The sequence below is a fragment of the Loxodonta africana genome, chromosome 12, assembly GCF_030014295.1.
Source record: "Loxodonta africana isolate mLoxAfr1 chromosome 12, mLoxAfr1.hap2, whole genome shotgun sequence".
Lineage (NCBI taxonomy): Eukaryota > Metazoa > Chordata > Mammalia > Proboscidea > Elephantidae > Loxodonta > Loxodonta africana.
The window spans coordinates 95,501,241-95,515,209 of record NC_087353.1 but is presented as its reverse complement, the minus strand read 5'-3'; the positions used below and the strand labels follow the sequence as shown (position 1 = coordinate 95,515,209).

The 13,969-nt window shown below is 40.0% G+C and overlaps 1 protein-coding gene across 2 annotated transcripts in view; it reads left to right on the top strand.

Moving 5' to 3' along the window:
- Positions 1-12,440, top strand: part of LOC100677576 (cytochrome P450 3A12-like) — a 45,288-nt gene extending 32,848 nt beyond the window's left edge. For both annotated transcript variants that reach the window (XM_003416504.3, XM_023555935.2), the window contains exons 9-13: positions 1,970-2,036; positions 6,455-6,615; positions 8,295-8,521; positions 10,528-10,690; positions 12,184-12,440. In XM_003416504.3, the coding sequence (XP_003416552.2) occupies positions 1,970-2,036; positions 6,455-6,615; positions 8,295-8,521; positions 10,528-10,690; positions 12,184-12,279 (714 nt within the window). In that variant the 3' untranslated portion in view covers positions 12,280-12,440. The remainder of the gene's footprint in view (positions 1-1,969; positions 2,037-6,454; positions 6,616-8,294; positions 8,522-10,527; positions 10,691-12,183) is intronic.
- The last annotated feature ends 1,529 nt before the right edge of the window (positions 12,441-13,969 follow it).

Genomic DNA, 13,969 nt, shown 5'->3' with positions numbered 1-13,969 from the left:
CCTAGAGAGCATAGGTGGGTGGGTTCTGCAGCCGGATCATGGGCACTCAATGCTTTCTCTTGTAAGGACTGGGAGGCACCACTTCTCCTTGGACCACTGTTGTGGATGGCTAGGTGATGTGGGTGGAGCCACCAGTCCTTAGGCCCCTGATGTGGGTAGGTGAGGACTGTCTTTAATAGGCAGAGTGGTGTCAAACATCAAAAACCCATCTCTCCACCACACAGATGAAACAGTTGAAGTCAGATCTCAAGCATATACACCGTTGCAGTCTGCCAACAAGGGCCTAATCTCCTGAAATGGGACCACACAGTGCTGACCATTTGTGCCTGGACAGGAGCCACCTCTGTCCTGAGCTCCCCAGCTTAGTGAAGCTGGCAGATTATCTTTTCCCCTAATAGTGAGTTGATTCCTTCTCCAAGGCTGGGAGAGAGGCTCAGGGTGCTCAGCAGGACCTATCTCAGGCCCAGGGAAATCAACAGCCATTGAAGCTGGCTTGGGGTCTGGAGGTGTGGTAAAATAAATGCAGGTACTTAGCTTTTGCTGAAAGTGCTGTTCTTCTCTGGTTCCGGAGGTGTCAGTAGACTGTGCAGCTTGCTGTCTCTCCCTGAGAAAACTGCACCCTGAATGCCACTGGCAGCCCCACCACAGTCACTCCAGGGGATTGTGCCTGAGGGGTGCTGGTTCCTGCCCAGTCAGGTCTGGCAACTCCTTGCCACTTCTGAACTGTCTCTCTTTTCCCCTGCCACTCAGTCTGATTTCCTAACTTTGCCTTTAATATTCAGGGCTCCTAGCTTGTCATATGTATAACTACTTCACTTGTTTTTTCGGGTCTTTGTTGTAAGAGGGATCACCGGAAGCGTCTGACTACTCCATCATCTTGGCCCTGCCACATTCAATAAACCTCAGGTTCACTTTTTGATGATTTATTTGAGTGCATATATATATATATATGATTCATGTACTTTGCTTCGTTAAAAAAATGTGTATGTAGGGTTTAGAGCAGGAGAGTTTCTACATTTTGGGGGGAATGAAGAATATGGAAACTGGGGAAGGAGATAAATAATGAGTCATAGATACAGCTTTTAAAATTTAATACTTGCCTTGAGGATTAGTATGTTTCCTGCATGAATATTACTGACGTTAAAAAATGTACCATTTCCCTTTTCTTTAATGTATCATCTAATCATAAAAATTATTGTTGAAATATTGACTTACTGGTGTTATAATTTCAGCATTTCTTCATTGATAAACAATCATTTCAATTCCAAGCCTCAGGCTCTACACATTATGCAATGGAAGGCACCTCAGGTTAACTAGTGGAATATCGCCCATGTTAAATTTCAGCCCTCTCCTAGTCTGAAGAGGGCAGAAGTCTTCTCTGGGCATTAAGGCTATAAGATGGCTGACTTAGCTTTGCCTTCACCAGGCCAAGAGAGTAGCACAAGAATGCCTGGAGGTAAGGGAAGCAGGCCTGAGTACCCCAGGGTGTCCTTGATGATTGTGTAGATTTTGGGGAGGATGTGGTATTGGAAGATGCTCACAGAAAGCAGCAGATGAGCTCTGGAAATGTCAGGGTTTAATCTGTGTTGTCATTGGTTAAGAAGTAATGCAAGGCTAAGTGAGGGCATGGAATTAAGGCTGAACTACAAAAAGGCTGAAGTCAGAGTTTTTTCCTTGAGTAAGAAAGTATGGCAGGAGAGGGAGCGGACAACTCTTTGGCTAAGAAGCTGTGTCCAAAAGTCAAGAAAGCCAAGCATCAGGGAGGGCAAGGTCCCCAAAGCAGTGAGATATGGTAGCTAGATTTCTCCCAGGGAAACATCTTGGTCTTTAAGATTTGCAAATGTACGGTTCAGTTCACTGGTGACTCAGCGAAGCCAGTCTGACTTCATGGACTTTAAGGGGCCATATTCTCAGGAATGAGGTCAAGCTTTGCACTTTGTGTCACTGGAATTTCTCTTTCTGCTTCTAGCACCAAGTGGATTTGCTTCAGCTGATGATCGACTCCCAGAATTCCAAAGAAATTATGTCCCATAAAGGTAACCAAGATAGTGACTGGAAAGGATACTGATGGGGTGGCTCAGAGGAAGGAAGTTGTTTTGAAAATGTGCAGGAAATTTTCCAGGCACATGAGAATTTCTGCCCAGTTAAAGAAAGAGACACATTCAGAAATTATAAATGATAGCCAGAGGCATTATCTAAAAGTTGGCACACAGCTTTGTTCAAAGATTGAAAGACAAGCATAAAATAAGAATTTCATGCACAGAAGTCAGTCAGGGTTCTATCGATCACCCACATTAGAACTTCTGGTAGATTGTCTCAAATGTAGATTTCTAGGCTTCTCCCAGAGCCCTTAGTCAGAACTCCTGCCTTAAAATTTACTTCAAGCCATCTCATCAGGAAGTACGGTGTCCCAATATTGGTGATGCCAACTTGGAGCTCTTGGTTAAAGTTGTTCAATAGCTTAATCTACTGTAAAGTTTTATTTGTCATTAATAATTAATTTGTTCAAGCGAGCCTTTGACACTATGTAATTATATTGCTTTTCTTCGAACTTTCATGTACTAGTTTTATTATCCATTGATTATTGAGTGAAGCAATTAGTTTTATGATGGCCGCAAAATGATGGTTTTCTAATTCTGTCCTTCCTTACACAGTTATGAGCTGATATTCCACTGCAAGGGAGAACTTTACTTCTCCCTCATTTATTTATTTACATCTTTATGGGCTCATAGAGTATTACTTTACTCTTACACTACCATGGTTTATTTTGATACTCAGAGTGTCTCAGGGTAGTTCAGTGGAAGCTCTTTCAAAGTGACAGCTGCATCCTTTTCATGTGACTCTCATTTTCTGAGTACTTCCTTGCTTTTACACAGAAGATATTCCAGGTTTTCTTCTATTTCACTTGATCAACCCAGAAATCAGTCGTATCTGCAAGGAGCCCTAGTTTTATTTAGTAGGAAATGGTACTGAGAAACCAAAATCTGGGGGTTAGGTGTGCTCATTGCTACTGGGATTTCTTTGCCCTTAGATCCTCTTATGGACAAAATTAAGAAAACAAAACATATTGACACACAAGTAAGAAACATAAATATATATCTGTTTCCGGTAATACAAAGCAACTCTTTTCCAAAAAAAAAAAAAAAAGCTCTAATTAATAGTGTATATCCATGACGTAAATAGTTCCATCAGGTTCCAATACCAGCCTCCAGTGGCATGACAATCAATTCACAAAATTTCTGAATATTTAACAAGTGAATTTAGAGAACAGGGATGAGCTGACTTAAGCACATCACTGTAAATAAACGTGTATCTGTGCCTACATCTAAATCTATCTGTGTGTCTGTCTTTCTATCTGTCACCTATGTCTTGGGCTGGGTTTTCTAAAGAAGTAAAACCAGTGAAGTATTTATATATATGTAGATTTATCACAAGGAAATGCTGCCATGGAGACTGGTAAGTCCCAAAGTTGGTGGGTCAAATGTTGACTGGAGATGTCTCCTGACTAACGTGGCTTCAGGGGCCAATGAATCTAGCATTGGCAGATGAGATGGTGGGCTGCTGGCTCAAGTGCCAAGAACTGAAGGTCAAATGATGATGAGCCAGAAACATGATCCAGAACAAGCAACTGTGCTTTGCCAGAATGCCCAGATATTTATTGGCTACATACCACACCCCTGGAGAAAATCCCCTTGCAAATGACTGGCTGATCACTTCAGATCACATCAAGGAGGTCATTACATTATATTATAAAAAGGAGGAGAATCATGGCCTAACCACGTTGATGGATAACATGAACTGTCACAATCTATATCCAGCTATCATCTATAGCAGTCAGCTATCTACGTATTATCTATCTCTATATCCTCTGTATCTCTTTTTCTATTTCTATCTGTCTACCTGGTCCAAAAGAACTTTCAATGATGAAGGGTATAGTCTCTGTCTGCACTGTTGTATACAGTAACTGCTAGATAAATGTGTCTACTGAGTACTTGAAATGTGGCTACGGCTACTGAAGAGCTGTATTTTTAACTTTATTTAATTAAAATTTAAGTTCAGATAGTCACATGGGGCTAGTTGTTACTATATTGTAAAACAGAGCTCTAAACCTAGAGTTTGTACTCCAATGATAATTCAGTGTCATGGGGGTACATTCTAAGTGGGGAAAAGAATTTGAGAGTTGTATTTACCCACAACAGCATCACAGAAGCCATCATTTGGAAGTCAGAACTCTTTACTTACATACATTTTGTATTGTTTTTAGATATGAAATACATGGTGGGGGTAGGCACCATATTCATTTCAGTGCTCCAGGTTGCTAAAGGTCTTAATATAGCCCCAGTCAACAGACTAGACCTCTGAACATGCTTCGCTTCTCTCAGGAGAAACACCAAGATGGGGAGGCCAACTTACGATCACAAAGACTGCTTGGTTTACATAAATAGAGCAAATAGAGGGGACAGATCCTGAGGAAGATGCCATTTTTGTGTTAATTGAATAAGCATTGCTAATTTTACTCATTGGACCCTGTATTTCCGTAGTTCACGGTGGGCAATGCCTGTCTGTTGACACATTCATTCTTGTGCTATTTTAATGCCTTGGATTAGATTTAAAAAAAAAAAACCAAACCCAGTGCCGTCGAGTCAATTCCAACTCGTAGCGACCCTACAGGACAGGGTAGAACTGCCCCATAGAGTTTCCAAGGAGCACCTGGTGGATTCGAACTGCCGACCCTTTGGTTAGCAGCCATAGCACTTAACCACTATGCCACCAGGGTTTTCTGGACTACTGTCTCTTTCTAATTTGTGAGCTCTAACCTACAAAAAAAAAAAAAACAGAACTTTTCTTTTTTAACCTACCTCTGGTTGGCTAAGGTCAGAGAATTGCTGCATGGAAAGCTGGTCTGAAAGAAGGCATCCTTCTAACTTGTGAGCTCTGAGCCACATGTGAGCTATAGAGCTGGAGATAGAGGGCCACCCGAGTGGCTGGCAACAAGGATGGAGAAGTCAGAAGGTGAGGACTGAATCCATCCTCACATTTTGAAGATTGAATTCATGCTAATCCTTACCATGCGCCTGACCCCAAAGGTGTGATTTACCCACTTTTCCCCTTACTTATCTGGATAAGATTAGAGATCCTTAGCCAACCAGAGGTAGGTTTAAAAAAAAAAAAGGTAGGTTAGAGCTCCAAAATTAGAAAGAGACGGTGGTCCCAACTGGCTTTCACTGCCACAGTGGGCTTGATAATTTGTTGGAAATACTCAGAGAATCTCACAGAAAGCATACCATATTTATGACTAAAGTTATTTTATAACCAAGAAGGATACAAATAAACATATGTATAGGGTATAGTCTGGGAGGGGTCCCAGCATGGAGCTTCCATGACCCAAAGAGGACCATCCATGGTCACCAACCAGGAAGCCCATCTGAGCCTCCGTTTTCAGGGCTCTTATTGGCCTCCTTCTGCTCCTTCTGTGGCCATGATAGATTACGTCACACCTCCTGAGGCTAGTTAACATCGGGCACCCCAGGTGGTCCCTCTTGGTCTTGTCATCCCCATTCATTAGCCAGGTGTTGTCCATCTCTCAGGAACCAAGACCAAAGGTCAGATTGCTTTTTACCAGGTGAGTCATCACGTCACACAGGTAAATATCCACTCTTCTAGCTTCTTTTCTATCTCTGTAGTTCCTGTGCATATCTGTGATCATCCATTTTGAAGAGTTGTACCTCAGGTCTTCTTTAACCTGATGTCTTTCAATGGCATTCATATTTCTCAAGCTAGACTGTGCACAAAAATTACCTCGAGATTATGTTAAAATGCAGATTTGGATTCAGTAGTTTCCAGGTGGGGTGTGAGATTGTGCATTACTAAAAATCTCCCATATGATGCTAGTTCTGTTGGTCTGTAGAGTACACTTTGAGTAGCAAGAGTTTTCTGTAGCCCAGTGCTGTTCCCTTAAAATTCCCTAAATGTGTTTAGGTGAAAATATCTTTAATTTTCCCTACAATTAAGCTATAGCAAACTGTATTAAAAAAATTAAACTATACCTTAAATAGAATAATTGAACTTTTTCTTGGGGGAGAATGCTCCTCAATAATTTAGTTGTAACTAAAATCCTTTTAGGATCCTCCAAAGTCATCCCGCTAACACTTTGTACATTAGATGGAAGTGCTGTCTCTTGAAATTACCCAGCTGTGCTGGTGGTGCAGGTGGCATAACTAAGAGCAAAATGTCAAAAATAGTATACATCCTGGGATAACCAGATTAAAACAGTTTTTTTTTCTTCTTCTATATCTCTAAGATGGGTATCAGAATGTAAACTATTCCCAGTGTGAACCTGAACCTCTTTTCCATTATTCGCCTGGGGATTTGGATATTTTATTAGGGTTTCTCTTCATCTACACTGTGATGTTTCTCACAGTGACCAGCTAAAGTACATTTCCTCTCCTTTCAGCTTTGACTGATATGGAGCTTGTGGCTCAATCAATTATGTTTATTTTTGCTGGCTATGAGACCACTAGCACTACTCTTTCCTTCGTTATGTATTTATTGGCCACACACCCAGATATTCAGGAGAAACTGCAGAGGGAGATTGATGCAGCTTTTCCCGATAAGGTGAGTGGATGATGCATGAAGAGAGAGGGTGAAGGTGGAGTCTTAGCAAGAATGCCTTCCCACCACATTTAAGGAGAGATTTTGCAAAAAGCGTAAGTGTTGATGATCTTGCATAATGAACAAGTGGTGCATCTTGCAGCTGCACTGTCTGGAACATGAAGACATCATGGTAACTGGGTCGGGGGGAGAAGAAATAAAGAGCTAAAATGTTGCACACTGGCCCTCAAAATTCTTTGGTCCCAAATCGACATACCTCACCTCAGATCACAGCCCATTCACAAAGGTGATAATCTGGCTTCATCTAACTTCATATGGGCTGGGAAATGTGGGAGGCTCAATGGATATTCAGTGAGCAGTGTATGTCTACTACAGCACCCTATGAGATACCCATTGCCGTTGAGTCAATTCCGACTCATAGCGATCCTAGTGACTGTAATTATCTCCATGTATCATATCAGAAAACTGAGTTGCAGAGAGATAGAATAAGTTTTCCAGGGTCATATAGAGAGATGTGAGGAAGCCAAAATATGCTTCTGTGTGCCTTGCCCCTGAGCCAAAGTCTTAACCTCTATAATATTGCCTCTGAAACACAGCATCAAGGGATAGCCACATGTTGCCTACACTGTTGGCAAATATCTTCTAAGTTGGAATTCCTTAGAGTGGCTTTTTTGGCAGTGAGTGAACACAGCTAAACCTTGAAGTGGCAACTAGGAGGGTGTCCCAGCAATAGCGGATGGCCCCAGTGTGGGGTTCTGATCTTCCTTATAAATTTCCCCAGAGCTGAAATTGTGAGCCCTGGTACCATCCAATCATATAGCCTTCTTATATTTGCGGTAAGAACGATTAGTTTCTTCCCAAATTATTTTTACAGTTTCTATACAACATAGTGTTTCTCTCCATACGCCTCTCTCTGTCTCTCTATGCCTATCTATCTATCTATCTATCATCTATCTATAATGTATATATCTCTCAATGTATGTATGCATGTATGCATGTATGCATGTATGCATCCATCCATCCATCCATCCATCCATCCATCCATCCATCCATCCATCCATCCATCCATCCATCCATCCATCCATCCATCCATCCATCCTTCTTTCCTCTATCATCTATGTATGCTCTTATATATCAGAAGTTTCTCTCTATATCCTGTCTCTTTGTCTCTGTCTCCCTCTGTGCCTTAACTATCAATGAATCAATCAATCTATCATATATCTATGCTGGTTTAAATATCAGAAGAGTTAGTAAACATTGTTTCTGAAATACAAAGTTTTATGTGAAATCGGGGATTTGGCCATTTAATTTTTCTCTTACCTTGGTACACATATGTGGCCTTCCTTTTAAAAGGTACTGTAACTTGCACATATAATACTTAGAAGTAATGGTCATAGTCTGTTAGTCACATTTGTTTGCAAGAGGAAGTCCTGCATGATAATGCTGGAGATTTCAGGCCCCATTTAGGGGATTTTCCCGAGTGTCTTCCATATTCATAACTGCTCCACCAATCTCAATGGGCCATTGAGTAGGTCAAAGGAACATGGTAGGTATAAAAATGATTTGTAAATGCTGAGGTCCTTTACCATTGTAAGATATTCTTTGGAGATCCTAATACTTCAATAGTACTGCCTAGACTGAGTTGAATCTGAACTTTATGAACTCTGTTTCTTTCTTCCCAGGCACCTCCCACGTATGATGGCATGTTACAGATGGAGTATCTTGACATGGTGGTGAATGAAACACTCAGATTATTCCCAATCGCTGGCAGACTTGAGAGGGTCTGTAAGAAAGATGTTGAAATCAAGGGACTGATCATTCCCAAAGGGACAGTGGTGATGGTGCCAATCTTTGTTCTCCAACGAGACCCAGAACACTGGCCAGAACCTGATAAGTTCATTCCTGAAAGGTACAGGACCCCTGGGAAAGGGAACCCTGTCTGACCCAGGCTGGTCTGAACACATTTTGACATCTCTAAGTGCAGATGACAAACCCGTGCCTATATGATCATTTACTTATAATATCTATTTTTGGAAGCTTTGTTCTTCTTACAAAAATGATTTTGGTTTTTGTCAAAATTTTACAAACGGTAGACTAAAAAAAGGAAAGAAAACTATACATCCATAGTCCCAAGACATTTAGATAATCCTCATTAATAGTGTGATGTATGTGCTATGGTTGTTTTTCTCTGCATATACATATTTTTAAAAATTAAAAGAGTATCATATTTTGTTTGGCTTTTAACTGTTTATTTAACAGCAGACTATAATTGTTTTTTTTTTTATAAACATAGATGTAAGTATATCTCAACTTTTGGTGGTTGTATACACACAGCATAATTTATTTAACCACCTTTTTATTTTATTTAGGTAGTCTTTTTTCTTTCTTTCTAGTTTTTCAGTGCTGTTCATTTTAGTTCTCTGAATTTACCGCCAACGTTAGGAAGCATTTACTCATTCCATTTTTTTTTGACAGTGTAGAATTCCTTAACGTTGAAAGGACTTGTAGGAAGAGTAAATCTAAGTTGACTAAGTCCTGTGTTTTCTAGAGCAGAGGACTTCTATGGTTCCTCCAAAGTCTTCCATTTCACCCACTATAGCTTCATTCCACAAAACCAGAGATCACTCACTGTACTTCTCTCTGATTAATTCAATAACCAAACAGATATTAAGTGTTTACTATGTGTTACTATGAGGAAGCCCCTCAGTGAGATAGATTGACACCATGGCTGAAAGAATGGGCTCAAGCATAACAATGATTGTGAGCATGGCACAGGACTGGGCAGTGTTTTGTTCTGTGGTACATGGGGTCACTGTGAGTCAGAACTGACTCAGCGGCACCTAACAACAACAACAACATGTGTTATGGACTGGACCAGAGAGTGAGAACTTCAACTGTTAAAAAAAAAAAAAAAAAAACCTGTCCGTTATGAAGAATTTTTGACATAAATACTATTAATGTGACTGCATGTGCCCATCACCAGCCTGCAAAACCATTAATCCATGGCTGCTGGCCATATCCACTTGGCACCACTACCCTCCTCCTTATTTTCATATTATTTTGTAGCACATCACATTTTTTAACCTGTAGTTATTTTAGAATGTACTCTAAAATAGAAGGACTGTTGAAAAAACTTTAACTACAATACCATTATCATATTCTGCAATCAATATTGTTTTCCTTAATATAATTAAATATTTAGGAATCAAATTTGAATTAAATTGAGTCCAGTCTTGAGAAAATATATAGCTTGGTGGAGCAGGTTGCGAAGGAAATCAGTTATTATGCTATAGTATGGTGGCATCACATTTCTGTGTAAATTATGTGACTTTACCTATTCTATTAGTGAGAGAGAGAGAGAGAGAATGAAGAAGGAGGAGGAATAGGAGTAGGAGGAGGAGGAAGAGAAGAATAAGAATAGAGGAATGAAGAAAAGTGATTAAAAAAAGAGTGGAAAGTAGAGAGGAGAAGAGAGAAATGAAGAAGAGAGGGAAACAGAAACAAATAGTGGGAAGCATTTGCTCCTTCTCTGAATGAGAATACAACCAACAGAAGTGTGAGTTGAGTCAGGAACCTACTTTTCCTTCAGTGAGTCTTATTTCCCAAGTGCATTTCATAGTGCAAAAATCTCACCACCTTGAGTGTAATTGTAATGTTTAAAGACGCATTTTCTAGTAAACAGCATTCATCTTATCTCCTCAACAAGACTGAAAGCTCTTATAGTGTAAGGGGAATGGAAAGGATCTCTACCTTCCAATTCTCATAGCTAAAAAACCATAGTAGGATTTCAGTGACTAGTCTGTGAAAATATCCTGTATACTGTTAGCTGAGGGTTCGAAGTGAGAACCCCAAATATGTAGCTTTTGTGGTTTTCATGCTTCATTAACGTGTTTTTGTCTACTCTTGTGGAACCAGGTTCAGTAAGGAGAACAAGGACAACATAGATCCTTACTTATATATGCCCTTTGGAATTGGACCCCGAAACTGCATCGGCATGAGGTTTGCCCTTATGAACATGAAACTTGCTATCATCAGAATTCTGCAGGAGTTTTCCATCAAACCTTGTAACGAAACGCAGGTCAGGCAGTAAATTCCCTTCATAAATAATATTTTATTGGAAGTATTTTAAACTGAGGAAATCTGTATTAAAAATGTACTCATCAGTGTTTTCATAAGTTGTTCCATTGGCCGTAGAATCTATTGGAAGCCATCTATGAGCTTTCATAGCCTTTCAGTTCTGGATCTCTATGTGTGTGGCTTTGTAAAGATCATTTAGAATAAATGCAGATATGTGTGATAGGATTTAAACTAGAGCAAAGTTTTAAATTCTCTTTCAAGTCAATTTGAAAGATGAAGAATTGTTGTGCATAATCATGTAGCATAGTGATGGCCCTGCCCTGACTTTTGAATTATGCTCAACTCCAGCAGACCTTACAGAATCTCCTGTGTGACAGTGGTTCTCAGCCACCACCCATCCATTGAAATCACCAAGGAGCTAAAAAATTCCTGATGCCTGGGTCATCTCAGAAATTCTAATATTAGCCCAGTGTGGCTTTAAAAGCTCACCCATTGGTTCCTTACCCCCCCCCCCACCCCTCCACGTGTGGCCAAGGTTGAGAACCAGTGATTCAAAGATTTTTTGGGAGATGTGAAGTACTACCACAATCCAGGGCCATCCTGGATACTTCATCTCCCTTTCCAGGGTTTCCAGTCCAGAGAAGCTGGTCTCTTTTGACAACAAAATAATAACTCTGTCTGGGGTAGTTTGAGATGTTTTCCATCTTATTTGTGGTTTTAGGGCAGCTGAGTAGCAGTCTTGTAGGTGTGTACAAACAGGGGGCTCAGACCTGAGAGATGCAGACCTGTGGCATACCTGGGATGGGGCAGAATCCTCATTGGCTACTCACACTCCACCACAACTTATTTGCCCTTCACTCAATTAAGATCAGAATTTTAGAGTGTTGGTTGTGCTAAAACTTGGAGTTATGGTGCACCGAGGAACTCCAAGTACAAATGAAAAGACTGGACATTATCAGAAGTTGATCATTTACATTACACTTGAGAGCTCAAGAAGATGTTAGAAAACAAAGGCATAATGCTTCTTAAACCCTCTTCTCACCATTGAACTAGTTTCAATGATTAGGTGTGGCTGAATTCTTTGGAAGTTAGGGCTTGCCCATACAATTAAAGTGTAGAATACTTACTTATGATTACCTCACAAGTTTCAGCATACACAACATTAACTTTTAATGGCTTTTCAAGAATGGTTTGAAATAATGCCTAAAAATCTAGTGTAAATGTTAAGTTTCTTAGTTTTACTCCTAATTTAAATTGAAAAGAACACAAACTTCCATGGTTTTGTTTGTAAATATCTTGCTGAAAAAATGAATAGATGAGTATTTTTACTATCTAGTCTTAGCACAGTTTAGGATAAATATAAAGAAAAAATACGATGGCAAAAGTAGTGTTTTATGTTTTTAGAGCAGTATTGTCCTTACATTGTCTACTTTGCTTTTGTTTTTACTGATGCTTCATTTATTGGTTCTCAATATGCCCATTTCACTGTTGCAGATCCCCTTAAAATTAGGCAAGAGAGCACTTATTGCACCAGAACGACCTGTTGTTATAATGTTTGATTCAAGAGTTGGAAAAGTAATTGGAGCCTGATTTTTCCTAAGGACTTCAGCTTCTTCAAGGAAGCTGTTTCCCAGATAACCAGCATCCTCAATTGACTCTGTGAATAAAACCTATAAATAAAGATGGTCACAACCTATTGCACTTGAATGATTATGGCTTCTGTTCATTCATTTATCTTTCTTAGTGTCCATGTATAGTATTATACATTTTGTAATATTAAGATAGTGATTAAATCAATACCAGTCATGTAAATTCAGCTTTTCTGGTTCTCTAACATAATATCTGTCTTTCTGCCTACCTAGTTACCTACCTACCTACTTACCTAACATCTATAGCTATGTGTGTATCAATTATCTATCTATCATCTATTTTTTGTCTATTATATAGAGATAGGAATGCTTGAGGAGCCCAGGTATTCCAGCCTCCTGATAGTTGAATCTTTCCATTCTAGGCACAGACATGTGAGAGAGCTTTCAGATGACACCGACCCCAGTCTGTTTGAGTTCTTGAGGTCTGCATGAGAGACCTCAAGCAAGAACTGCACACCTAAGCCCAGTCAGCCTCAGATTCAATAGCAAAATAAAGGAAAATTATTATCCAGTGCTTTTGGGTAGTGTATTATGCCACAATATATTAACTAGAACATCTCTTCTTCACTTCAGGTGAAGTAAGATGTATAGAATCCAGAAAAAAGGTGAGAATTGGGGGGAGAATGGAGGAAGTAATAAGATACTGTGTATTACTTGAACTGGCAGTGAGGTTGTAGATCAAGTAAGAGCAAAGAGTGCTGAGGTCTGAGCAATGGTGACCTTTGGTCATGTGGTTGAGTACAGGGAGACAAAAGGGAAGAGGGCTGACATCGTTAAGCACCTATTATGTGTTGGACCTCCTTGGCATCAAACCTTTTTGCTTCCCAGCATTCCTTTTAGTGGTGCAACCATGTGGTTGTAGACTATGATTATCAGCATTCAAGAGTGCCTCCAGTGATTTTTCTCCTTCTGGTATTCATGCCCTTGTGTAGTCTCTTCACATATGAATAGGTCTGACCTGTGAAACTACTAGGATGCTGTGGAAGTGATGATGTGTGACTTCTGAGGTTGAGTCATGAAAGAAATTTGGCTTGCACCTTGATCCCTCTTGGATCACTCACTCTGGGGAAGCCAGGCACCATGTTGTAAAGATGCTCATATATCCACATGACAAAAAGTGGAGCCATTTGGCAGCAATTGGTCTTATCTTGCCAGGTAAATAAGTCAGTCCCTTAAGTTGTTTTTCAAAGAATCACAGCAAAAGGCTGCATAAAGGAACTCATTTCACCACACGCATTTCTTTTTCCAGTCACCTAATGAAGGACTTCTTGGCTGCTCCCATTTTTTGGCAATTATGAGTAATACTAAAAACAAAACAAAACCCATCCCGTCGATTCTGACTCATAGTGATGCTATGGGACAGAGTAGCATTGCTTCATAGTAGCCATTCCAAGGAACGGCTGGTGGATTCAAACTGCTGGCATTTTGGAATCATGAATAAAGGTTCTGTAAGCTTTTGTATGCAGGTGTTTTTGTGGATATTTATTTTCAAGTTATTTGGGTAAATACACAGGTGCACAATTTATCATATGGTAAACCTATAAGCATAAGCTTTCTTTGTAAGAGGCTGCCAGACTCTCTACCAAAGGAGCTGTACAATTTTGCACTCCCCAAGCAGAGGTTTAAAATTA